At 45.3% G+C, this 26,616-nt stretch overlaps 1 protein-coding gene across 4 annotated transcripts in view; it reads left to right on the forward strand.

The window, feature by feature from the left end:
• The window catches only part of Fry (FRY microtubule binding protein), a 390,417-nt gene that overhangs the window by 259,015 nt on the left and 104,786 nt on the right, over positions 1-26,616 (forward strand). For all 4 annotated transcript variants that reach the window (XM_050161917.1, XM_050161914.1, XM_050161915.1 and 1 more), the window contains 11 exons: positions 975-1,082; positions 9,156-9,414; positions 12,198-12,380; positions 14,019-14,105; positions 17,247-17,506; positions 18,667-18,856; positions 19,417-19,541; positions 21,773-21,830; positions 22,807-22,898; positions 23,136-23,308; positions 24,745-24,905. In XM_050161917.1, the coding sequence (XP_050017874.1) occupies positions 975-1,082; positions 9,156-9,414; positions 12,198-12,380; positions 14,019-14,105; positions 17,247-17,506; positions 18,667-18,856; positions 19,417-19,541; positions 21,773-21,830; positions 22,807-22,898; positions 23,136-23,308; positions 24,745-24,905 (1,696 nt within the window). The remainder of the gene's footprint in view (positions 1-974; positions 1,083-9,155; positions 9,415-12,197; positions 12,381-14,018; positions 14,106-17,246; positions 17,507-18,666; positions 18,857-19,416; positions 19,542-21,772; positions 21,831-22,806; positions 22,899-23,135; positions 23,309-24,744; positions 24,906-26,616) is intronic.

Consider the following 26,616-nt stretch of genomic DNA (forward strand, 5'->3'; position numbering starts at 1 on the left):
TGTCTTAGTTAGGGTTTCTTTTGCTGTGAAGAGACCCCATGACCATGGCAACTCTTAAAACAGAAAATATTTAATTGAGGCTGACTTACAGATCAGAGGTTCAGTCCGTTAGCATCATAGCTGGACACTGGAGAAGGAGCTGAGAATTCTACATCTTGATCTGGAGGCCACAGGAAGTGATCTGGGACATTGGGTATAACTTGAGCACATATGAGACCTCAAAGCCTGCCGCGGCAATGATACTCTCCTTCCAACAAGGCCACACCTCCTTATGGTGCCACTCCCTATACGCTTATGGGGACCAAATACATTCGAACTACGACACTGGTAAACATTCAAATCCCACTCAAATACTAGATATAGCCATGATAGTCATTGCTTTGCTGATCCACTGAGACTTTTTTGTGATTCGAGTGTTGGAAAGTCATCCATGGGGACCAATCTCCATGAAATCCTACTGAGTGGCCAGCTTGTGATCAGATGCTCTTGGTGTCTGTACATCCAGAGATCTGTGACTTGGAATCACACCTCAACTATTTTGTTGTTTTCGTTTTGTTTTTTAATTAGATTTATTCATTTTATTTCATGTGTGAATGTTTCGCCTGCATGTACATGTGTGCACTTCATGCATGTTTGGTATCTGCTGAGATCAGAAGAGGGCATTAGATCTCCTGGAACTGAGGGTTGTGAGCCACCATGTGGGTGCCGGAAATCAAACCTGAGTCCTCTGCAAGGACAGCCAGTGCTCTAAACAACTGAGCCATTTCTCCAGCCCAATGTCTAGACTTTTACAAGCTCATTCATTGACCCAAATGAAGCTTTGAGGGGATAAACATTTGATAAAGACATGGGGCCAGCACCAGGCTATACTTAGAAGGTCTGTGGTAGATGCTACTTTTTATTCACACTCTTAACCATTTTTTTTTTATTTTCATAATCTTTTGACTTGCTTCAATTTTGTCTTCAAACTCTAGGGGTGAAAGAAAACCAAAAATAGATCTCTTCAGGACCTGTGTCGCTGCAATTCCTCGACTGCTGCCTGATGGCATGTCCAAACTTGAACTTATTGACTTGCTGGCCAGGTGGGTGAAAACAATCTCAGCTCTTAGCCAATCAAAATTGATTTTACTCTTTTGTCATTGCCTGAAGAAACAGAGTAAAGTGTTTGCTTTCAACTGGTGGAGGTTTACTTAATAAGGTGTTGTCCTAGGTCTTATGTGTGAACAGGAATAGAGAACTTAGTTGTTTTTGGTTTTGTTTTAGTTTTAATAATGGGACTTGAACCTAGGGACCCACTTGTGCTAAGTATGTTTTCTGTAACTGAGACATATCCCCGGTTCCCTCTTTTACTCTATTTGAGACACGGTCTCACTAATCACCAGGCTGGTCATGAATTACAGTCTTCCTGCCTCAGCCTCCAGAGTAACTGGGACTATAGGCCTGGACCGTAGATTTGACTTGTAACCCTTTAAGACGTCTGTTTTGTTTGTATTTCCATGCCCAATGGGTTTAAAATAAATACAGACATCTGCACAGTCACTAGCATCCCGAGCGTGGGCCTGCACAGATGAATATCACACAGTAGACCCTTGAATTCAGTGGGTAGAGGAGCCAACTCTGGACCAAGGAAGCCAGAGAATAAAAAGCCTTCACGGAAAGATTGAGTTCAGAAAAGTAAAGGGAAGGGCGTGGCCTCCCTGTGAGAGCTCATCTGGGGTCTGGCCCTCAATTTGAGGTACCTAGACTCTCTGATGAGGTCAAAAGAGACAGAACGCCTTTTTTTTTTCTTTTTTTTTCTTTTTTTTTTTTGTTTTGTTTTTCAAGACACGGTTTCTCTGTAGCTTTGGAGCCTGTCCTGGAACTAGCTCTTGTACACCAGGTTGGCCTCGAACTCACAAAGATCCGCCTGCCTCTGCCTCCCAAGTGCTGGGATTAAAGGCGTGCGCCACCACCACCCCGGCTGAGACAGTAATCTTAAACCCAACAGTAGTTATCCTGAAAGCTACCACAAATCATGTTGTTTTTCTTCCCATCTTCCACATGACTACACAGCCCAACTCAGACCTAAAAACTCTTTGCTTTGAGTGAAAGTATCTCATTGCAGTTTGTAGTCATCGTCTCTATAATCTGAGACTCCTGTTGACAACATATGTCTTTCATTTAAAATCAAAAAGCCAACATAGAAGGCAAAACCATGTCACTGGGATGTGGGGGATGGAAGGGAGATTTAAGGTTCATCACCGGATTGGGAAAATGAAGGGAAAAAAAAAAGAGCTAGGAAAGCCAATAATGAAAGGACATAGATGCCCGCCTAGAGAGAGAATTTCAGCAGCGGCCGACACCATTGACAAGCCATTTTAGGGACTAGCAAGATGGTGCAGAGGATGAAGGGGCTAGACAGCCTGGGTTCAGTCCTCAGGGTCTACAGGTGAAAGGAGAGAACTGGCCCCTGACCATTGTCCTCTGACCTCCAGGCATATACTGGATCATATATGTACCCACACAAGCGCACACACACATACATGCATGCATATGCAATAAATGTCATTTCGAAATTGTTTTATTTGGATTGGAAAGGTCAGCTCTGTGGTTAAGAGCACTGACTGTACCCTGGCAGAGGCCTCCGGCTCAGCTCCCATCACCCACCTGGCATCTCGCAGTCGTCTATAGCTCCTGTTCAGGGGCTCTGCTGCCCTTATCCGAACTCACCAGGCACCCATGCGGTGCACAGTCACCTATGTAGGCCAAACTTCCATACCCTCACAATCACGGTGCTGCTCAGAATTGAACTCAGGCCCTCTGGAAGAGCAGCCAGGGCTCTAATCCATCAAGCCACCTCTCCAGTCCCCCATAAATGTGAATATTTAAATGCCATCTGATAACGGCGGCAAAAAGGAAAGCCTAGGAAAGAGGAAAAAATATTAGTGCCTAACCCCCTAGGGAAACCCCAAAACCTGAGGATGCTCTGTCCCCTGGGATGGGAGCCTCGGTTTGTTTATTTAGATTCTGATGGGACAGGGTTCTCAGGTTAGAGAAGGGAGCCACCTTGGGTACACGCAGCTCATCTTTTTCCGGGCCACCTACTGCATGAGAGCCAGAGGACTTCAACAAATGGGCTCCAGCTAGCAGTCTGTGACAGAGAGGACCCCCGAGCTTTCCGACAGGAGCTTTTATTGCCTGCTCCTCCCCGCACCCTCCTCCATGCCTCTAGCATAGGCCGATGCTGAGTGCGAAGACTACTGGAGATCCACGGTTTTCAAAACCGCTCGCCTAAGACTTCCCTTCCAGCTCGTGTGTGTGTGTGTGTGTGTGTGTGTGTGTGTGTGTGTGTGTGACCTCCCATCACTCACCGGAGCCTGCCTGTTGCTTCAAGCATCATCAAGCTTCAAGCCATGGATTCTCCTCCTCTCTATCTGAAGCTTAGGAGTTACTTTAAGAATGGCATGGACTGGGGAGAAAATACAGTAGAAAGAGTTTGCCTCACACGTGCGAGGCTCTGAGTCTAATCCCCAGCCCCTGCAGAACTGTATAAGGTTTAGACAATTAACGCCGTCCATCGACTTTACTAAGGCCCAGCAAGCAGGGAGGCTGAGGCAAAGGGGGGGGTGGACCTGAAATGAGATGAGCTTTCGGTTCTGAGGAGACCCACAAGAAACAAGCCATGAATAACACAATGATTTGGGGGAGGAGAAGAGTGAGGAAGGAAGGGATTGGGGTCCCGTAAGGGTCATCCACTCAAGTAGTCTCCTGGAATGAGAGCAGGGACTGAGAGAAAGGAGAATCTCTGGCCCAGAAGCACACAGGAGTCACGGGCCAGTTTACTGTGGACAGCAGTAGAGAGGTCGACAACCGGAAGTCAGTATTTTTGTGGCAGGACATGGGAGGATCCAGGGACCGGGATCTAAAAAAATCTGTAGCCAAGGCCCCTACCACTAGCCGTGTGGACCAACAGAGAACAAGGTCCTGACGGAGGAAGCAGGAGGGAAGAATGGGAAAATGGCAGAATTTTCTCGAAAGTTTGAGCTTGGTACCCCTGCTTGCTGTTTTACTGCCTGTGCGACCTAGACAAATTATTTAAACCCCCAGCATACCCTTTCTCCGTGAGTAAAAATCTGGTAATTTTAGAAGGATGCTACTTGCCTCTGAGGACCTTTGAGAGGGCTAAATAACTCTGAGACATCTACAGGCTGCTTAGTCAGAGGGAAGTCTGTGGGAAAGCGCCAGTTATCAGTGTGGGGTGGGAGGGACGTTGGCTTTCTTCAGAGATGTGGCTGGTAATGGCCTACATGAAAGCCTTTGAAATGCCAGGCTTTTTAGATAACGTGGAGCATTCTGGGAGAGCGCCTGGCTCTGCTTTGCTGTGGGTCTGGTAGAAGGCTCTTAACCTCTGAAATCACCTTGACAGCCTAATCCGGTGATGCTGGACTCTGTGGACCGTGGTGCCAGACACGAGGGGAGGGGATTGTTAGACATCGCTGGAATGTCTGGGCTATTTATAGCGTCCTGTTTATTATTGTGTACATTCTTATAAAGCCCAAAGCCATGAGTTCTGTTTTTTTAGAAGAGAAAAGAACAAATAAATATTCTTGAAAGTTCAAGAAAAATAGCCAGACTATTGGAAGCTTGTTAAAAGGGCTTTATATATATATATATATATAAACTTCAAAGGAATTTTATAAAAATAAAATAGTCAGAGGGTGTTCTCGGAGAGCAATAAAGAGCCTGTGACCTATGCACCGGGTCCTCTGTGTCCTGGGAAAATGAGGTGCTTCACATGCCCCCCACCCAGAGGTCCAGAGATGAAGGTGTCATGATCTACTCGCAAGAAATGTGCGTTTCTGTTGCCACACAGGAAGGATTTCCACCACTCTGCTCTGTGAAGTCCTATCAAGGTTGTGCTGAATTGACTTGATGCAGTATACACAGCCTGGCCAGAGGAGGGCGCTAGACTCTTCACGCTTACTCAATAGTGCATTTTTACCAGGAAATTAGGGTTTCTTCATAATTGGAAAAGCCAAACCAGTGTTCATTCAGGCTCCCATCCCTTATCTGTTCAACTCCCAGTAAGGGGTTTCAAGGATGTGTCCCACGTGACTGCTGCAGGCCTGCCATGCCAGCACTTCTGGGTCCAGCTAAATCCTACAGACACACAAAGCACAGACAGTAGTGTGTGGGATGAGGCTGGCTAGCCTCCTTCTCCAAACTACCAAATTTCTGACATCATATGTATTGTTCAGCCAATGAATAATGGCTGGTCAGAGAAATCTTACCCAGTGGGTTTCCTGGAGGCTGTGGAGATTGTCCTGGCTTTGTGGTCAAACCCCAAGTTGTCTTACATTCCTGTTCTTTCATGGAGCTTGTATGATTGACTGGAGGGGTACCCCCAAGAGTAGACCCTGGGTGGATTGGCTGGAAGGGTACCCCAAGGGTAGACCCTGTGTGGATTGGCTGGAGGGGTACCCCCAAGGGTAGAGCCTGGGTGGATTGGCTGGAGGGGTACCCCCAAGGGTAGAGCCTGGGTGGATTGGCTGGAGGGGTACCCCCAAGGGTAGAGCCTGTGTGGATTGGCTGGAGGGGTGCCCCCAAGGGTAGGCCCTGTGTGGATTGGCTGGAAGGGTACCCCCAAGGAATCTCCACATGCAAGGTGGAGCATACATCTTCCCAATTTTTCTCTCACTCACCTTCCCAGATGTGTCCTACTTCTTCCCTAGACCACAAAAAATACAGTGTCCCTGACTGCCCTATGTCCTGTCATGTTCTTCGTTCCATATGTGTTGTAGAGATTTGATAGTCATTATTTGCTTCCCCTTCAAAAATTTGACTTCATTGATATGACACTCTCCTCATAGGGCTGTGAGAATTCAATAACACATGGAGACGGCTTAGCATAGCACGTACACACAGCTCACGACAGCGGTAGTTCTTTTCAGCGAATCTTCACTCTTGCACAATATATTCCGTGTTATACAGTTTTTTGTAAGTTTCTAGGTAAGCTGGGTACAGACCCATTCCTGATTTTAGACAAGGAGACTGTATGTTAGGAAATTAAAACTGGGGCTGGAGAGATGGCTCAGCGATTAAGCAACCCAGGTCCCCCAGAAGAGCAACCTAGGTCCCCTGGGTTCAGTTCCTAGTTCACATGGCAGCTCACCACTGTCTTGTACCTCCAGTTCCGGGGGATCCAGCGCCCTCTTCTGGCCACAACAGTATATCCACAGATATACATGCAGTCAAAGCACCTACACATACTTTTCTGGCTTCTTACATTCACAGAGATTCCTGAGACTGTGCCCCGCCGTCTTCTATCTCATGTTTATTATTAATTTGTGGATGCATCTGAGGTGCAGCTGTGTACTGCAGTAACCTGTGAGATCTGAAGTGCATGAACCACTTCCTCACTTCCCTTTGTGAGCACGCTGGGTTGTGAAAAGCGCAGCAGGCGAAGAATAGCTTCCGGCTGTGTGTTGCCTCACTAACTGACCCAAAACGTAGCTCAGCACACAGCAAATAGATAGAGGTCGTCTCTGCAATGCTCCCGCAGACAAAAACGGCCATGACTTCTGGTAAACTGGAGCTGACCAGCAGCCTGCCCCTCGGCCTGCTGGGTGCCCTTTGCAGCCTGTGATAGTATCGCCAGACCACCTGGCTTTGTGGCCTCTGCCTGGTAATATTTTTCTTAACCCTGCGTAATTTAGACAGGGATGTCTCTGCCAACTGATCTTTTCCCTTCAGCTTATGTTTCATCGATTTGAAACACACCCAGATAACCGAAGTATTATTACAAGCCCTTAGCTAACTGATGAAAATCTGGAACTTTCCCGGTGAGGAGGTTTGTGCTGTGCGTCATTTGTCTGACCTGATAAGCAAAGGTCAGCTTTGTCCGGGCTGTACCCACCCCTCAATGCATCTTCATTGGTTCAGCTACACCCTTGTGCAAGAAGCATGTGCCCTGGGGGTCCATGTAGCTGACTCACGCCAATTACTTGCTCTAGATCACTGCAGATAGAGCCCTGGGGCATCTCGCATTGGCACATACCTGTGGGAAACGTCCTCTTATTTGCTAGCTTGCCTGAGCCACTGGACTAGCGCCAGGCCCTGCCAGCTCCTGGTGCCAGCCGCCTGGAAGGTGGCCCCACCGATGTTGCGGTGGTAGTTTCCTTTTGTCTGTTTCAGGGCTAAGCCTATCCTCGGTGCTTTATTTGGTGTCTTAATTATTGTCTTAAATGTACCCGAAACCGTTTGAAAAAACCCAAAACAGATATGTTTCTTAAAAATTTTTCCTTAAGTCCTCAAGGCAAATCAGACGTCTTCACACATTGCTTCTTTTTATCTCTCTGTTATCTTTTAGCTACCGCACCGGATGCTCTAGGAAAATGAGGGTGGGGTCAATTGAACTCATAGTGTCCGAGACCTGTTCTTGGGGTGGAATACGGAAATAACATCACTTCAAGAGGCATGGTCACCCAGAATAGCAAAGACTGCCTCACCATGGAGCTCCTGAGGACTTTTAAAGTGATCTTACACTGTGGGCTTGGAGTCAAGACAGATTCCAGATTGCAGGTTGTTTGCATCCATGCGGTAGATGAGGACTAAACTAATGTCACTGAGAAAACTCGAGGTATTAACAACTCATGGCTTCCTCTGGGCTCCGTGTGGCACAGCTCTCGCTCTCGGTGCCGCCTGGTTCCAGAACTGTGTTGCTTTGCTGGAGCCGCTGCAAGGATGTGCCACAAGCTGGGGGCTTAAATAAGAGCAGCTGATGGTCTCTAGGATCTGGAGACTGCAAGTTCAAAGCCAAAGTGAAGGCAATGTTGCTTCCCTGTGAATGCTGGGAACACGTGTTTGTTTGGGACCTCTCAGCCTCACTTCTGGTGGCTTCCTGGTGATCTTTGGCATTGTCTGGCTTGTGGAAGCATCACCATGACCATTGTTCTACCTTCACATGGTACTCTCCTGGCATTTGTGTATCTCCACAAGTCCTCTTGCAGAGATTGCCAGTCCTACTGGATTAGAGTCCCAGCCTACTCCCCATATGACCCGATCCTTATGTAATTATTTCTGCAGTGGGTCTAATTTCAAATAAGATTTGTTTTATAAAGGGGGGCTGTCAGGTGTCAACACATGAGTTTTATGTGTGACACAATTCAATTCAGTATCTTTACCGTTGATTAACATTTTTTCATTTAATGCTAATTCCCAATTGTTACAATATTATACTTTCTTAAAATATGGTTTGATATTTTTGGAAGATTATGATCCTGAATGTCTTAAGAAATAAACAGATATAAATATGATAACTAAAAATCATAAACCTAAAACAAGAAAAAGGCCAGATGGTGGTGGCGCATGCCTTTAATCCCGGCACTCAGGAGGCAGAGGCAGGTGGATCTCTGTGAGTTTGAGGCCAGTCTAGTCTGTGGCGTGAGTTTAAGACAGCCAGGGCTACATAGAGAAACCTTGTCTCAAAAAAACAAAAAATCAAAACAACAACAAGGAGCTGGTGAGTTCAAACTGTAAACAACACAGGTAACTTGAAACTATTTAGAGAAAGGCTGGAGAGAGATGGCTCAGTGGTTAAGAACACCTACTGCTCTTGCAGAAGACTTGGGTCAATTCCTGACACACAAAGGCAGCTCACAACCATCTGTAACTCCAGTTCCAGAGGATCTAGTGTCCTCCTCCAGTCTCTGTATGTTTCAGGCGCACACACACATGCTACATGCAGACAAAACACTCACACACACAAAATAAAAATAAAGCCAGGCATGGTGGCACACGCCTTTAATCTCAGCATTTGGGAGGCAGAGACAGGAAGATCTCTATGAGTCTAGGCCTGCCTGGTCTTCATGGTGAGTTCCAGGCTAGCCTGTGCTATACAGTGAAACCCAGTCCCAAATAATACTGCTAATGATAACAATAAAAGCCTTTTAAAGATGGCAATATTGGGAGTCGCTCATGGAGGCTCCAGGGGAACTCATAGTTTTGAAACTCTTAAGTAAATATAAAATGAAACTTTAAAAAAGTATCCATTTATGTCATTTATTAAGAATTAAGTGAGACTCATTTTCAAGCACAAGTGGAAGTAGAGAACTGTGTATTCTTCCTTCCACCGCGAAGCAGACGGAAGCCGGCCCTCTCCCCCTCTCTTTTCCCAGGCTCTCCATCCACATGGACGATGAACTGCGACACATCGCGCAGAACTCTCTTCAGGGGCTGCTGGTTGATTTCTGCGACTGGCGGGAAGACGTCCTCTTCGGCTTTACAAACTTCCTGCTCCGGGAAGTAAACGACATGCATCACACCCTCCTTGACTCCTCCCTAAAGTTGCTTCTGCAGTTGCTCACCCAGTGGAAGCTGGTCATACAAACCCAGGGAAGAGCCTACGAACAAGCCAACAAAATCAGAAACTCTGAGGTGATTCCCCCAGCCAGCCCACTCACTGCACACTTTTATGTAACACACAAACAAACACACAAAGACAGTAAGTTTAGCCAGGTGGTGGTGACGCACACCTTTAATCACAGCACTAGGGAGGCAGAGGCAGGTGGATCTCTGAGTTCCAGGCCAGCATGGTCTACTAGAGCTAGAAACCCTGTCACAAAAAAAAAAAAAAGACAGTAAGTTTAGAGAACCTTCAAAGTTCTTCTTTCCTATTATGTATTACCTGACCTGCCTTTGATGCTAACTCTTAGTTCTTCCGCCAGCCACATTGTGACCAAGAACTCAGGATACGATTTGTCATTAGGTTGGACTTGTTAACTCCAACAAGGAGTATGTAAAGAGTAGAAATTGTTTGTGGGTTTTTTTTCCCCTGAAAGAATTATGATCACACATTTGTTTATAAGAACAAATGGCCAGTGTACCGGCGAGATGGCTCAGAGATTAAGAGTGCATACTACAGGGTTGGAGGTGCCCTCTTCTGGCCTGCAGGCTGACGTGCAGACAGAACACTGTTTACAGAATGAATGAATGAATGAATGAGGTGCACACTGCTCTTTCAGAGCAGCCAAGTTCAATTTCCAGTACCCATGTCGGATGTCTTGAAACTTCCTATAATTCCAACTCCAAGGGAAATTTGACACCTCTGGCCTAAATGAGCACCCATAATCTTGTGGACACATATGTACACATAACTGAAAATTGTAATAAATCCTTAAAAATAAGGACAAATGACTGAAGGATTGAGAGCTAGAACTGGACAGGTCTGTGGGCATCGAGACAGATGATGATAGATCCCACAGTTGGCTGTGCACCAGGCTGTGGGCATTGAGACAGACAAAGGTAGATCCCACAGTTGGCTGTGCACCAGGCTGTGGGCATTGAGACAGATGATGGTAGATCCCATGGTTAGATGTCTACCAGGCTGTGGGCATAGAAACAGACGAGGGAAGATCCCATGGTTAGCTGTGTGCCAGGCTGTGGGCATCGAGACAGATGAACGTAGATACCATGGTTAGCTGTGTGCCAGGCTGTGGGCATCGAGACAGATGAACGTAGATACCATGGTTAGCTGTCTGCCAGGCTGTGGGCATCGAGACAGATGAACGTAGATACCATGGTTAGCTGTCTGCCAGGCTGTGGGCATTGAGACAGACAAAGGTAGATCTCACAGTTGGCTGTCTACCAAGCTGGGTTTTTTTCCTACTTAGCAATGTACTTGTCACTCCATCCTGTACCCACAGAGATGAAAATGCCATCTTAGGGTTTCTTGAGAGTGAACGGTAAAAATGAATCCATCAATCTGGGAAGGGCCTTGAAGAGGACCAGATTCTCAGTGCCACACGGCGAGATGACAGTGGCCGTGCAGATGACTCTGGTTCAAGATGGACAGCGTCATCAGTGGCTCTGAGTCCTGCGTGGACTCGAGGTGGCACAGCAGCACCCAGGGAACAGTGAGGGTGGCGTTCAGGTCCCTGTGTGCAACGCGCACAAAAGACAGCTTCCAGAAGAGCAGGAATCCCCAATGGCACGGGCCCCAGTGTGTTAGTGGTCTTTGCTTAAGGGTCATGTGACTGCAGTTTGGGGACTTCCTGAACATGTCATGTAAACGCGCAAAGCTTGGGTTAGATTCCTCCCAGGGAAAGTGGAAATGAATGCGATGGTTCACACCTCTAATCCCAACACTCAGGAGGCAGGGGTAGGAGGGTCGTGAATTCTAGGCTAACCTGAGCTGCATAATGAAACCCCAGCTCCAAAAGGCAGGTAAAAGGGAGTGAGAGGTAGCTCAGCAGTTAAGTGTACACAGTTTTCCCAAAGGACCCGAGAACAGGACCCTATCAAGGAGCTCACAATTGTCTACTAATTCCAGTTCCAGGGGATCTGATGCCCTCTTCTGGACTCAGGTGCACATACACCCCACAGGCACATGCATGCAATTAAAAACTAATAAAGCCGAGCGGTGGCAGCACATGCCTTTAATCCCAGCACTCGGGAGGCAGAGACAAAAGGATCTCTGTGAGTTCGAGACCAGCCTGGTCTAAAAAGCTAGTTCCAGGACAGGCTCCAAAGCTAAAGAGAAACCCTATCTCGAGAAAAACAAAAACAAACAAAAAAAAAAAAAAAAAAGAAGTTTTTAAAAATAAATGCAAATAAGCAATAATGGCTACTCGCCCCCACTACCCTACCCCAAGAGAACCTAAATTCTCTTCTGAAAAATCTCCAGCTTTGGGTTTGAGCTGTGCCTGGGAGTAGAGAACTTGCCAAGTACATAGGATGCTCTAAGTTCAGCCTTCCCAGTGCACATATATACGGTACCTCCCGTGTGTGTATGTGTGTGTGTGTGTGTGCACGTGCACACACACATGTAAGCAAGTCTCAGTAAAAACTAAAAATCTTTGAAAGTTCAACTCAGTCGTGACTTTGGTCTATAGCAAACTTCAGTGGAAACAAATTAGACCCCTTTGACACAGGTATCGCATAATCCCAAATGGTGCAGCCAGAAACAGGACTCGTTTCTTCTCTCTGAACAGCCTTTGAACCGTCTTTTCTCATCAGAGCCAACAGATGGCCGGCATTATCGCAAAGCGCCCATTGATCTGAAAACCAAAAAGGGAATTAGGATATTTCATGAATAATAATCAATTCACACACTCTGTCTCTAAGACGTTACAATGTATTCTAATATGGCAAAGCCAAAAAAAAGCTGTACTCCCTCCCTTGTTATTCTGCTAATCTCAGAATGTGTTCTCTCACGACAGCTCATTCCCAACGGCTCCAGCCACAGGATGCAGTCGGAACGAGGTCCCCACTGCAGTGTCCTCCACGCTGTCGAAGGCTTTGCTCTCGTCTTGCTCTGCAGCTTCCAGGTGGCCACACGCAAACTGTCCGTGTTGATACTCAAGGAAATCCGAGCCCTCTTCCTTGCCCTGGGTCAGCCTGAGGTATGGCATGTTCTCAAGAAGCCTAGCCATTCCTTCCAACAGCTAGAAATAACACGTTACTGTTGCCTGTATGCAACATGCGCAGCATCAAGACTGCATTGTTGATACACTGTTGGGTTTTTAATTGGGTAGTGGCTTTTTTTTTCTTTGTTTTGTTTTGAGACAGGATCTGGAACTCTGTGGACCCAGCAGGCCTTGAACTCACGGAGCCCTGCCTGCCTCAGCCTCCTAAATTCTGGGATGAAAGGCATGCAACACCATTCCCAGGCTATAATTTGATTTTTTTTTTAAAAAAAAAATCCTGTTAACTGTTTTTAAGGTTTTGTTTATTGTTATTTTATGTGTGTGAGGGTTTTCCCTGCATCTGTGTGTACCATGGGCATGCAGGGTCCCTGCAAGCCAGAAGTCATTAAGCCTGCTAGAACAGGGGTTGCAGACAGTTGTGAGCTGCCCTGTGGGTGCTGGGAACCGAACCCCGGTCCTCTCTGCTGAGCCATCTCTGCAGCCCCCTATACTAGCTAGCCTTCCTTTTTTTTTCTTTTTTTGCTTCTTTTGAGCATTTCATACTGCATTTACATCATTCCCACACAACATTCTCCCCACTTCAAATCCTCTGTGTCCCTGTCAATTTCATTCTCTTCCTTGACTATTATTGTTGTGTATATATTATGTATCGATACAGCCGGCTGAGTCTACCAGTGTAGCTCATACAGACGTGTGTTAGGGCTGACCACTTAGGATCAGATAACCTGTTGGAGGCTCATCCAAGGAGAAGACCAATTCCTTCTCAGCAGCCATAAACTGCCTGTAGTTCTGCATCTGGGGGTGGGGCCCTGTGAGACTTCCCTCATCCTCACAGGAGTACCGTTTGTACTGGTACTGTTGCGGTTTCATGGGCATGTCAATGCCCTTCATCTACCAGAGGCAAACCGTGTATTCTGACAGTGACTGAAGCGACCATTTCTAATTTACTAAATGATCCTACTGGACTAAGAACTTTACGATTAATTAAGTTATGGGTCATTTTTCTCAGTGTTCTACATACATCTAATTAAGACGATGCTGTGTATTCCCTAGAGAATAGACTAGGAGAAGTAATACACCTTCTTTAAAAAGTCATGGTGCCAAACCAAACAGCTTCATTTCGGTGACGATGGGAAAAACATGTCCTCCCAAGATAAGAGACAGAGCTGCGCAATCTGTGGGTAGCACAGGATGTGGGGGTCTGTCTATAGTCACAGCCCCCATTATCAGTTATCCTGGTGAGCCAGGGACCCCAAATAAGGAGCTTTCTAGTGTCCCAGCAAGGCATGTTCCTGCAGGTTTCTGTTCCTGAGCTTATCGCAGAGACATGAATGCCAGTCTCTGTGGACTAGTATACAGCGCGGGTATTTAGATTCTCAAGTGTGTGCGGGTCTTTGAAACTGGAGCTCTCATTATCTTGCCCTGGAAACCGAAAGCCTGTGTATCCTGAGGACCACAGGGCTGTAGTCCCTGCCTTCTCTCTCCTGACACTCACATCTCTCTGGGAAAACCTTTATCGCTCTCTGGCAGGCTGCTCTGCTCTGTGTCCTGGGCTGTGGGGTGGGAGGGAAGAACGCCTTTCCCATGGGTGTAACTGACTCCTCCTGCGCACAGGATGATGACAGACCGATGATTGATGTCATGGACCAGCTAAGTTCTTCCATTCTTGAAAGCTTCATTCATGTAGCGGTTTCAGATTCGGTAAGTAAACATGTGGTACCAAATGCTATCTGTTGTCAGATGTAAGTTCTGAGCCTATCTCTAAAGCAGAGCCAGAAACCATGTGTGTAAGCGCAAGGCTCCTGGCAGGCCAGTAGCCTGAGGTACAGAGAGCTAGGAAGACAAGATTAGCTTCTCGGATAATTGCACTGGACACGTCTGAAAAAAATAAAAATAAAATAAAATTCAGACAAAATTTGAGCCTTAGAAATACAAGTTAATATTTTTTTGGAAACTTCAATTTCAAGAAAAAATACTTTGGGTTCTTAAAGAAAATTAACTTACTTCAATTACTGCCTTTAATATTTAATCTTTAATTTTGTGCTTAACGTTTTATACTACAGTAGTCTCAATATGCAAACTCTACTTCTGTATTACTTGGTAGCTTACACGATGGTTTCATTTTCACTAGCTTTGACCCGCACAGTTATTAAAACTCAAAAATATTAAGAGGGAAAGGAAGGACGGGGGGTGGGGTTAGCTCAGGGACACAACACCTGTTCATTGCACACAGGCATCGAGTGTCACCCTCCCATTGCCATACAAACAGAACGCAACCGCCGGGAGGCACGGACACCCGGAGTCACACGAAGGGGCCGCTGTGCCCCGTGCTGGCTCCGGCTCCGGCAGAACTCTGCCAGCTGCACACGCACTGTCATCAGCGGAAATGCATAGTGGCCATCGCAACCCTGAGCGAGTAGAAGGGAAATCAAAGCTGGCTTTAGATAGCCATATTTCAAAACAGAAAATTCCAGTGAGTGAACCGAACCTGGGTCCATTTCAGCTCCACTGAAAGGCAGGGGAATCTGGGGGTAACGGGAGAACACATAGCTCTAGCTCGTGCCTCGCACAGAGGCCTGCCACATAACAGAGGGACTCTGTTAGCTTTGCATAGCCTTCCCTGACTCGGAACATAAAGTGCTAGCTTTTGGCAATAATAATCATGATAATGGCTAAAACCACCAGCCAGGCTCTGCCGGCCGGAACAAGCAGAGTAAAGAAGCATACGTCCTCTTACGTGACAGTTACTTGAACATGAGATGGAATGGTCATTGCGGTTCTTACACATGCACGTCTCCTTTTCTGTGGATAACCATCCCATGTATTCCCATGGTTTCCCCGTGTTTGCTGGAATCACATCCAGGTCAGCACCCTGCACTTCAGAAGAGAAGGGAGCGCCAGCAATGTGTTTCCACATCTGTTGTCTCGTGGGATTCCCAAAACAGTGTTAGGAGAGATCAGTTGTAATTGCTTAGTCACAAGTGAAGGAGGAGAAAGTATGCACTCGGGGACTTCGCCAGAACACAGGTCCTAGGCAGAGCACTTCACAGGGTCTCATCCCTCTGACTCTAAAGGTCCAGTTCCACCAGCCCAGTCATGAAGGCCAGATCTATAACACTTACCCAGGGGAGTTCATGGCCCCAACGGAGGAAACGTACCACTTTATAAAGGCATAACAAACACTATCTTGGAACAATAGATGTGTTATTTAAAAAATCGCTATTGCCATGGCTTCGGAGATGGCTCAGTAGTTAAGAGCACTGACTGCTCTTCCAGAGGACTGGGTTCAATTCCCAGAACCCACGTGGCAGCTCACAACTGTCTGTAATTTCAGTTTCAGGGGACCTGACACCCATGGAAAAACAACAGTGCACATAAAATAAAAATAAGTAAATTAAAAATTGGGATTGCTTAAATATTGATATGAAAACTTAAAGAGAATAAAATGTAAGAACTTATCAATTCATACATATATTTACCTTTTTTTATATTTTATTTATTTATTATGTATACAATATTCTGTCTGTGTGTATGCCTGTTGGCCAGAAGAGGGCACCAGACCTCATTACAGATGGTTGTGAGCCACCATGTGGTTGCTGGGAATTGAACTCAGGACCTTTGGAAGAGCGGGCAATGCTCTTAACCTCTGAGCCATCTCTCCAGCCCCATATATTTACCTTTAAAGAAACTTTTGAACTGTATTGGCTTGATATCATAGGTTAAAAGATTAAGTGCAGATGTCATCTCAAAAACCATCCGGAGAGGCTGGGCAGTGGTGGCGCACGCCTTTAATCCCAGCACTCGGGAGGTAGAGGCAGGCGGATCTCTGTGAGTTCGAGGCCAGCCTGGTCTACAAAACTACAGAGAAACCCTGTCTCGAAAAACCAAAAAAAAAAAAAAAAAAAAAAAAAAAAAAAAAAAAAAAAAAAAAAAAAAAAAAAAAAAAAAAAAAAAAAAAAAAAAAAAAAAAAAAAAAAAAAAAAAAAAAAAAAAAAAAAAAAAAAAAAAAAAAAAAAAAAAAAAAAAAAAAACATCCGGAGAACGCCCTTCATCAAAGGGACAGTGTCCACTGTTTCTCCAAACCACAGGCAAAATGCTTCATTCTAATAAAGAGGAAAGCCACCACGAACACATCCACACACACAGATCACAGGAGCGAAAACACATTTATGAATCCACACTTGAATAGTTCTTCAGGAGTTTAAAATTGTGAATCTGGGACTAGAGAGGTGGCTGAGTGGTTGAGAACACTTGTTCTTCAGGAAGACCAGAGTTTGGATTCTCAGCACCCGCTTGTTGGCTCACAACCATCTGTAACTCCAGGGCCTAGAACTCCACTGCCCTCTTCTGGCCTCCACAGGCACCAGGCACAGATGTGGTGTGCACACATGCATGCAGGAATAGCATTCATTACATCAAATAAAAATAAAAGTTACAATTATAAATCTGTGGTCTGGGTGTGGTGGTATATGCCTTTAATCCCAGCACTTGGGAGTCAGAGGCAGGCAGTTATCTCTGAACACAGAGCCAGCCTGATTTACATAGCAAGTTACGGGCCAACAAGACCTACCTCATGGGACCACATCTCAAAAACCAACAATAAAAAATGAATGACTCTAATCATTGAACTTTATACTTACTGTTGCCCGTGGACTGGCAGAGAGTTGATTCACACAGACGTCGTACGTGATGGGTGCAGGATGGGTGTTGCAGATCCAGAGCTGGCCCATGGAATCAGAGGTCAGGAAAGATCGTGTGCGGAAAGAACAGGAGCGGCAGGCTGAGCCCTGGTGAGGACAGTCATGTCTGTCTATCTTTGACCACCTGCCTCTTTGCCCGCAGGCCACCCTGCCACTGACCCATAACGTGGATCTCCAGTGGCTGGTGGAGTGGAACGCCGTCCTGGTTAACAGCCATTACGACGTGAAGAGCCCCTCCCACGTCTGGATCTTCGCGCAGTCCGTCAAAGACCCCTGGGTCCTTTGCCTGTTCAGCTTCCTCCGGCAGGAAAACCTGCCGAAGCACTGCCCCACAGCCCTCAGCTACGCCTGGCCCTACGCCTTCACCCGGCTGCAGTCCGTGATGCCGCTGGTAGACCCAAAGTAAGATGGCCATGTGTTCCCCTTGCTTCCTCCTTGGCTCTCTCCAATATTCATTTCGTGTAAGGGGTTGGGCTATCATAATCTTCTCCAATTGTTTTAATTTCCTACTTTAGAATCCTTAAAGTATAGTAGAGATTTAAACAACATACCCTTTCTAGAACAAGGGTTGGTTTTTCTTTTCCTTTAATAATCCTGCCCATCCTTGATGGTTGCACCCTCCTAACGATCTTTATTTAACAAGTGATATTGACAGACCGGCTTGGTAGCATATGACTACAATCCTAGCACTCAAGAGGCTAACGTAGGGTTGCCATAGCTCAAGGCCTGCCAGGCTATATACAGGCAGGATTATAGGCCTATATAGATCCTATCTCAAACAGAGCCCCAAAAAATTCATCTTCGAAATGAAGAATTTGGGCTGGAGAGATGGCTCAACGGTTAAGCTACACACACTGATCTTGAAGAAAACCCAAGTTCAGTTCCAGCACCCACATTAAGGGGTATTGTGTGATGTTTTACTCTTTTGGCTTTTTGAGGGGGCTGCCACCCAGTTCCCAATAAATGACACATAGAGGCTTATTCTTAATTATGAATGCCTGGCTGTAGCTTGGCTTGTTTCTAGCCAGCTTTTCTTATCTTAAATTAACCTGTCTACCTTTTCTCTCTGGGCTTTTATCTTTCATACTTCTGTGTATCTTACTTTCCCTCTTACTCCACAGCTGGTTGGGTGGTTTCTGATGTCTTTCTCTCCTCATTCTCTGGCTGCTCCTGGTTTTCCTTTCTCCTTCTGTGTCTACTGTCTGCCTGCCAGCCCCACCTATCCTTGTTCCCGCCTCGCTATTGGCTGTCCATCACTTTATTAGGACCATCAGTTGTTTTAGGCAGGCACTGTAACAGAGCTTCACAGAGTTAAACAAATGCAACATAAACAAAAGTCACACGCCTGAAAATAATATTCCCCAACAAAGGGTATTGAATCGCTCACAACCCTCTGTAACTCCATCTCTAAGGTATCTGATGCCCTCTTCTGATCTCCATAGGCACCTACATTTGTGTACACACACACACACACACACACACACACACAAAATTAAAAATAAAATAAATGAAAATCCAACAGGGATTTAGTTTGACCTTTGTTTTTGTCTCTGTATCTCTAGCAGCCCGATCAATGCCAAGAAAACCAGTACTGCGGGCAGTGGAGACAACTACGTCACCTTGTGGAGAAATTACCTCATTCTCTGCTTTGGAGTTGCCAAACCCAGTATTATGAGCCCAGGTCACTTACGAGCGTCCACTCCAGAGATCATGGCAACCACCCCCGATGGTACAGTGAGCTACGATAACAAGGTGACATGACAGGCTTCAGAGGAATTATTCTGTAAGGGTTTTTTTAGCTCATTTGTCTAGCGTTCCCAGTGCGAACCGCACTGTGCCTGCCATCTGGAATAGCATGGAATCGGAATCTCTTCCGACACATTTCCAGATTCCATTAAAGCATCTCTGTGAATAATTTATTGCTCCTCTCCCGTGGGTGCGGAATGGAAGATTAAAGATTAGGAACCTTGCATTAGGCAACCCTGCGTAAATCAGAGTCTCAAGGTTGGGCTTGTATCCTCCGCGCCCTCTTTCCCCCTTCACTAATTGAACGCCTCAAAACCACAGCTTTATCCAATGATGGTGTTAAAGATAGTATTGTTGACTTCAATGGTTTAAAAGAAAAAGGCAAGTTTTTCTTTAGGACTTGAACCCCAGGTAGGAAATACTTCAATTGTACTGTATTAAATATATGGGTTTTTAATGGCCTTTCCTGCAATGATGGCAGTGCCTTGGGATGTGACTCAGCCACGTGAAACTCTTACCACTCAGTTACCGTGTTCTCTTTGTCACTTCAAGTCGCCTTGTTTCAGGCCATCGGCACGCCGTCGGTGGGCGTCCTGCTGAAGCAGCTGGTGCCTCTGATGAGGCTGGAGAGCATCGAGATCACAGAGTCCCTTGTTTTAGGATTTGGAAGGACAAATTCCCTTGTTTTCAGGTATGGCTGTCATAGTACAGTCTTCTAAATAATACATGTCGCTGTGATTATGGTTATCTCTTAACACAGCTTAGGGGTAACAGATGCAAGCTGGTGTCTGGGGGGCTGATGGGCTGCGCATGGTGTCCTTCATGCCATGGTTTAAAGGGAAGCAGCCTTCCTTGCAGCTTTGATTCTATCTCTCCAATTTTCTTTCAGTTGCAAGCTGTGTCTTAGGTAACTATAAGCAGAGATAATTCCCTGTCCATCCTCAGTTAGCCAGACTTTGCGAAGCTGCAGTACCAGAAGGGTAGTGTGTGATCCCTGCCATTCCTCCAACAGACTCAATGGTGACTCATGAGTGGGACTCACCGGGCAGGCTCGCGTCACATGATCCATCTTTCTAGAAAGGATATTTGTACCTCAATCAAGCTGACTTTGTGATCTTATAGTCAGAGATCCGAGGCAGTGTCCACACCTTCTGAGAGAGACGTCCTGAAGTGAGAGTGCACACTAGTTCCGGTGCTTAGCCAAGACAGATGAGGATGAAGAGAATACGCATTAAACAAACGCCTCCAAGCAGTTAGGAGAGAAGACTCTCCAAACATCTCGCCCTGAGCAATAAGTAAACATTGCAAGTCCTGACTACTATTTTACCAAGTAGCCAGCACTTAGCCAGTTATGAATTAGCTAGGTTAGCTTTCAAAACATAACTCACAATTCTTGAAATCAACCAATGATCTTTCCCAAAGACCTGCCAAGTCCCAGAGCACAGCTTGCGCTCTCTCAGTATTCCTGGAGGTAGCTGCTGCCATTCAGCTAGCCAGCCAGCCACGGGCGTCTGCGAAAGCTCCGTAAGCCTCAGTTTGCACAGCTGCATGCTGAGTACAGCAACTGAAGTGAAGTATGTCTCTAGTAAAGCAAGTTGAGCAGCTGGACCAATAGCTCAGCGTTAGTTGAGAGCCCTGGCTGCCCTTGCAGGGGACCTATGGTCACTTCGCAGCGCCCTCTTCTGGCCTCCATGGGTACTTCATGCATTGCTGTGCAGCTATACTTGAAGACAAAACAATCATACAAGGAGCAAAATTAATCTTTTTTTTTTAATTTTAAACCAATTTTATGTAGTGGAATCTACCCCATAATTTGCTAAGGGGATATATTAAGTGTGTGTATTCATATAGAAAAACAGTTGGTAAATAGATGGTAAGTAGAAAAGGGTTGTTAATGTTATCAACAATTATTAATATTACATGCTTTTAGTGTTGCCATATCATTAATACTGATATAATGTCCTCTGATACTGTGTGTCAATGTTATTAACATCATACATATTAAATGGGACTCTTTGATGTCGGAATTCTGTCTTGATTTGAGTGACAGAGACTAACCCTCAGGTTTTCCTCTCAGCACAGAGTGCTGTAGATTCTCATCAGCCTTCCTGGTTCCCTGGAGGGTGGTGCTTAGTAACCATGAGTAGAGCATGCAGCTTCCAAACTTGTCTAGCTGCAAACTAGATCTCATGTCTGTTTTAACATAGCAATTCAGAAATAATTGCACAAAAATAGACGATTCATAACAAGTATAAACAATAATTGAAGATTTGGAAAGGCAGGTGAAATAAATACATATGCATGTTTGTGTTTGTGAATAATGCGTATATATGTATACATATAATACACATATGAAATACATACAGTGTATATAGATGTATGCATATAATACATATACAACACAAACAGAGAAATGTAATAAGATATATACTAATCACACATTTTTCACTACACATGAAAGGTTTTAATGAAAACTGCACTACTTTATCTCTTGCTATAATTTGCATCTGTCAAATAGCATAAGTGTAAGATGAGCTCTGAAATACAGGTTTTGTGTTTTAAATCTATTATGTGTCCCCAAAGTGATTCAATATTGACTCTCTTTCTTTCTGATGGATGGGAAAGGTTTTTTTTTTTTTTAAGGACAGGGACTCGCTCTTACTTATTTTCAATCCCCTAGCCTGTTCTGAAGTGCCTGGATTTAGTAAGCACTTGGGGAGTACTGTTTCATTGTTCAGAGAGGGTGTTCTGCCTGAGCCATGTGCACAGCACTGGAATGCAGGCAGATACTGCATAGAGTATCAGGCAGGGAGATCACCGGAGACTCCGGCTGGTAGTCAAGGGAAATAATGATGCTACTTACATTGGAATGGACATGCTGGCGACAAGTTTTATATCAACGATAAACTTTTCCCTCTGTAGAGAACTGGTCGAAGAACTCCATCCGTTAATGAAGGAGGCTCTAGAGAGAAGGCCAGAGGTAAGGTTCAGAAGCGCCGTCACAAAGGCCTGACTCATTGGGACAGTGGTGTGAACCATGCGTCCCCTTTGGTGCCCCCTAAAGAATACAAACACTGCCTCTAACAGTGAACCTTAACACGTTAGATTTTGTCATTTTCACTAATTTTCAATAGTTAAGTAATTCAGAGTTTAAACCCAGTACTCAGGAGGCAGAAGCAGGTGGATCTCTGTAAGTCTGAGGCCAGCCTGGTCTGCAGAGTGAGTTCCAGGACAGCCAGGGCTGTTACACAGAGAAACCCTGTCTCGAAAAACAAGCAAATAAAATAACAACAAAAACCAGAAATCAATGACTAAAGATACTATGTCTCATTTAGCTTATGGTATATCCCTCAATATTATTTTCCCCCAAATGAATCCATCTCTGAAATGACTTACAATGCACCAAGATTGAAAAAAAGTAAGATATGATACAAGAAAGAGCAGAAATCTGGGGCTAAGGACACAGCTTGGCCCTTGAGAGCACTGGCTGCTCTTTCAGAGGACCGAAGTTGCTCACAACCATCTATAACTTCAGGTCCAGGGACTCTGATGCCCTCTTCTGGCTTCCATGGGCACTACACACACCAGGTACATATACATATAGGCAAAACACTCAAACAAATAAAAGTAAGTATTTAAAAAAAAATAGCAGAAATTTAGCAGCCTGAAGAATAGCATGCACTCACTGAGCAGACTCAGTGGAGATTGTCAATGTCCCCTGCCTGCGCTCTCCAGCCACTCCAGACAGGGACACCTCTGGACACAAGGCACACTACTCAACAATTCCACCTCATATAGTCTTACTGCCTTCCTTACCATCTTTTCCTTATAGCCTGGAAAAACTGGCATTATCTCTACTGACTAGGAAGAGGAAACAATGCACCCCTCTTACTTAGGAAGTTGGCATTATATTGTCCTTGACAATCAGCATAGTAGTGTTACCTCTTTCTGTGCAGAACAAGAAACGTCGGGAACGGAGAGACTTGTTGAGGCTACAACTGCTTCGGATATTTGAACTCCTGGCAGATGCAGGGGTAATAAGTGACAGGTGAGACTGAACTGACCGCCTCTTGCCAGAGCCTCCTTTTCCGTTTCTTTTCATACTTTCAAATATATTACTTCGACGAAGATTTTGTTAAGGTGCCCTTATCTTTTCTCGTACTCCCCTGGCGGTGCAAGTAGAGACCAGATCTGCTGTGTGAGTTCCAACCGTTTGTTCTGTCTTCAGGAAGCATTTGCTACTTTGTTGCAGCTGGTTTAAAGGCTCCCTCCCCCTTCCTTCCAGCACAAATGGAGCCTTAGAGCGAGATACCTTGGCCCTTGGAGCACTGTTCCTGGAGTACGTGGACTTGACCCGCATGCTCTTAGAAGCTGAAAATGACAAAGAAGTTGAAATTCTTAAAGACATCCGAGCACATTTTAGCGCCATGGTTGCCAACTTGATTCAGTGTGTTCCAGGTAATCCGCCATGTGTAGCCTTTGGGCTGGGTGATGCACTTTTGTTCTTCATGACTGCTCCTTCCTGATTCCTGACGGCCTGCATGTAGAGCTAGGTAGTTGGCTTTATTTATCCTGAGACACTGAAAATACACAAGACCAGGTCATCTCAGCATAGCAGAGTCTCCAAGGGAGCGACCCTCGGAATCACATTTGGTATTGTATGCGTCGCTTCGATCTTGGCTTTGGTCCTGGTCTGAAAATGAACTGATGCCATATTGAAGGAAGGAATTCAGAGGAAACCTTCCCACAAGCTTCATTTTCTCCTGTGGCCTCTGTCCTAACCTGATTTCAGTCCGTTCTGTCAGTCAGCACACTAACTGGAATTCCGTAGCGTGGAATTCCTTTTAATCTTTTGGTTTAACATCTTATAAAGACTATGTGGAACATTTTTATTTGAATAGAGGCGTATAGATCAAAGTAGATGATTGGCTTGGTATCAAAGTTGTTATTAGCTTAACTGTAGTGGTCCATCTCATATTTAAGGACCTTAAACTACAATTTAAGCTTGACTTCTTCGGTAATGTGAAGTACATGTTTTTGAAATAATATATATTATATTCCACTATGTTCTCCCCAACAGTAGGGAACGGTGGTCACAAAAATTCATTCTATATACCCAAAAGTTAAGTGGAACGATCAGTTAGAGCAATGGTTCTCAACCTGTGCGTTGCGACCCTTGGGTGTCAAATATCAGATATCCTGCATATTCGACATTTACATTACAATTCATAACAATAGCAAAATTTCAGTCATGAAGTAGCAACGAAAATAATGCTGTAGTTGGGGTCAGCACAACTTGAGGAACTGTATTAAAGGGTCGCAGCATTAGGAAGGTTGAAACCACTGAAGCAGAGTGTCTGCAGGTCACAGTGTCTATCTCTCCTCTGACTCTGGGTGTGAAGGGTACACAGAGAAAGGAAACTTGTGCTGCAATATACTCTAAAAGTCAAGCTTTGTAGATAAAGAAAACAGGAGCTAGGGGCTGGTGGTGTAGCTCACTGGGAGAGCATGAGCCACGTTCTAGCCTGAGCCGCAAGCAGAGAAAGGGGTTCACGGGAATACTCTAGTCCTTGGGGATGAAGAGATTGGATCAGGTACTGCTCATGCAGAGGACCCAAAGTTGGCTCCCAGCGCTTATATCAGGCAGCTCCCAGCCACCTGTAACTCCAGTTCCAGGTGACCCAGCACCTTCTTCTGGCCTCTGTGGGCACCTGCACTCATGTACCTACCTGCCCATGGAAACACATGTATACACATAATAGAAAGATTAAAAAAAAAAAAACACTTTAGGGAAAGTGGGAAATTTTCCTTCCCCCACAACTCAAGAATAATATTCACTAGTGCTACGATTCTGTTCAGTCTAATAGACACTGGTTCTGTGTTGTTCTCTCTAGTTCATCATAGAAGATTTCTCTTCCCCCAGCAAAGCCTGAGGCACCACCTCTTCATCCTCTTCAGCCAGTGGGCGGGCCCCTTCAGCATCATGTTCACGCCTCTGGATCGGTACAGCGACAGAAACCACCAGATAACGAGATACCAGTATTGCGCCCTAAAGGTTGGTTTGTGCCATCGGTGGTCTCCTCTTTTAAGCTAACCATCATGCCTTAATGATAGTTAAAATAAGCCAGGCAGTGGTGGCGCATTCCTTTAGGTCCAGCACTTGGGAGGCAGAGATAGGCGGATCTCTGTGAGTTCGAGGCCAGACTGGTCTCGGGACCAGTTCCTGGACAGCCAAGATGGTTACACAGAGAAACCCTGTCTAGAAAAACAAAACAAAACCAAAGGTTAAAATAAGTCATATAATACAACAAAATCTATGTACAGATATAAAATTCAAATGGATATATGGACACATGTATCAATATAAATTCAGTAATTCCAACTGCATAACTGAAGATGTGTGCAAATTCATCCCATTTGCGCTCACAATTGCAAAATGTAAAATGTTGTCAAGTTATGGCTTTTATCCAGTGTTTGTTCTGTGTGAGAACAGTTTTACCTACTTAGCCCCGAGGTTACCACATTGCTAATTAACTCCCAACCTAAGGGGGTGGGGGACATAATCAACCAATATCATCGTCCCATTCTCATCGAAACCTGTCCTCAGACGTCCACACTGTGAAGAACTTCCCATCTGAAGCACTGTGGTCTTTGTACTGGTTACTCTTCCATCACTGCCATGAAATGCCATGACCAAAAGCAGCGTAGAGAAGGAGTTTATTTCTGCTTGTGGTTTCAGAAGGCTGGAGTCCTGAGCAGAGCAGGCTGACTGGAGCAGGGAGCTAGCTAATCTTTCCCCCACACACAGGACGCAGAGAAGGTGGGGAGCAGGGTGTGGTTGTAAATTGTCAAAGCCCACCTGGGAGGGAAGATGTCCTCCCTCCATCAAGTGTTAGATTGTGTTAGCCTACAGAGGGTCGTCGCTCATTCAAACCGCTGTAGTCGAGCAGCCTAAAGGCCTTTAGAGAAGTAACTGAGTTATCATTGTAACTGTAACTGTCAGGTGTCATCTACACCATAAGTTTATGCTATGTGCAACTCATGGGTGCCTTCAAATGGTTGCCCTGATGGTCACTTACACCTGCCAAGCACAGGTTAGCCAAAATCTCCTTTTCTTACTCTCTCCCCATCCCCTACCACCCACTCCCCCACACAAAAGACCTAAAGTTTATATTCTTAATTGCATTTAACTTTCGATCAAGGATCAGAAGTATTTTTGTGAGCCAGGCGGTGGTGGTGCACGCCTTTAATCCCAGCACTCCAGAGGCAGAGGCAGGCGGATCTCTGTGAGTTCGAGGCCAGCCTGGTCTACAAGAGCAAGTTCCAGGACAGGAACCAAAATCTACGGAGAAACCCTGTCTCAAAAAATCCAAAAAAAAAAAAAGATCTATTTTTGTGCTATGGAAAATGCAGGCAGCTAGATTTACCTTATAAGCAGAATTTGCCTTACTTGGAACAACTGAAAGAAATTTGATTTGAATTATTGTAAAATAATCATTTTGTTTTATTCTTTCTTTATAAACACGCGTTATAATCACCGATGTAGATGTCCATGAAACTATAGATTTTTAACTTTTATTTTTAAAACTGAAATCTGGTGGGGAGATTTCTATTGACTCTACTAAAGCATGCTTTCAAAATCCCGGAGGAATAATTGTCACTAAAGAACCGCCGTGAAGCCAAGCAATGACAGTGCATGCCTGTGGTCCCAGCATCCAGGCAGCTGAGGCAAGAGGGTTGCAAGTTCAAGGCTAACCCGGGCTATC

The sequence above is a fragment of the Alexandromys fortis genome, unplaced genomic scaffold (genome assembly GCF_014885135.2).
Source record: "Alexandromys fortis isolate MF-2015 unplaced genomic scaffold, M_Fortis_MF-2015_v1.1 scaffold_118, whole genome shotgun sequence".
Lineage (NCBI taxonomy): Eukaryota > Metazoa > Chordata > Mammalia > Rodentia > Cricetidae > Alexandromys > Alexandromys fortis.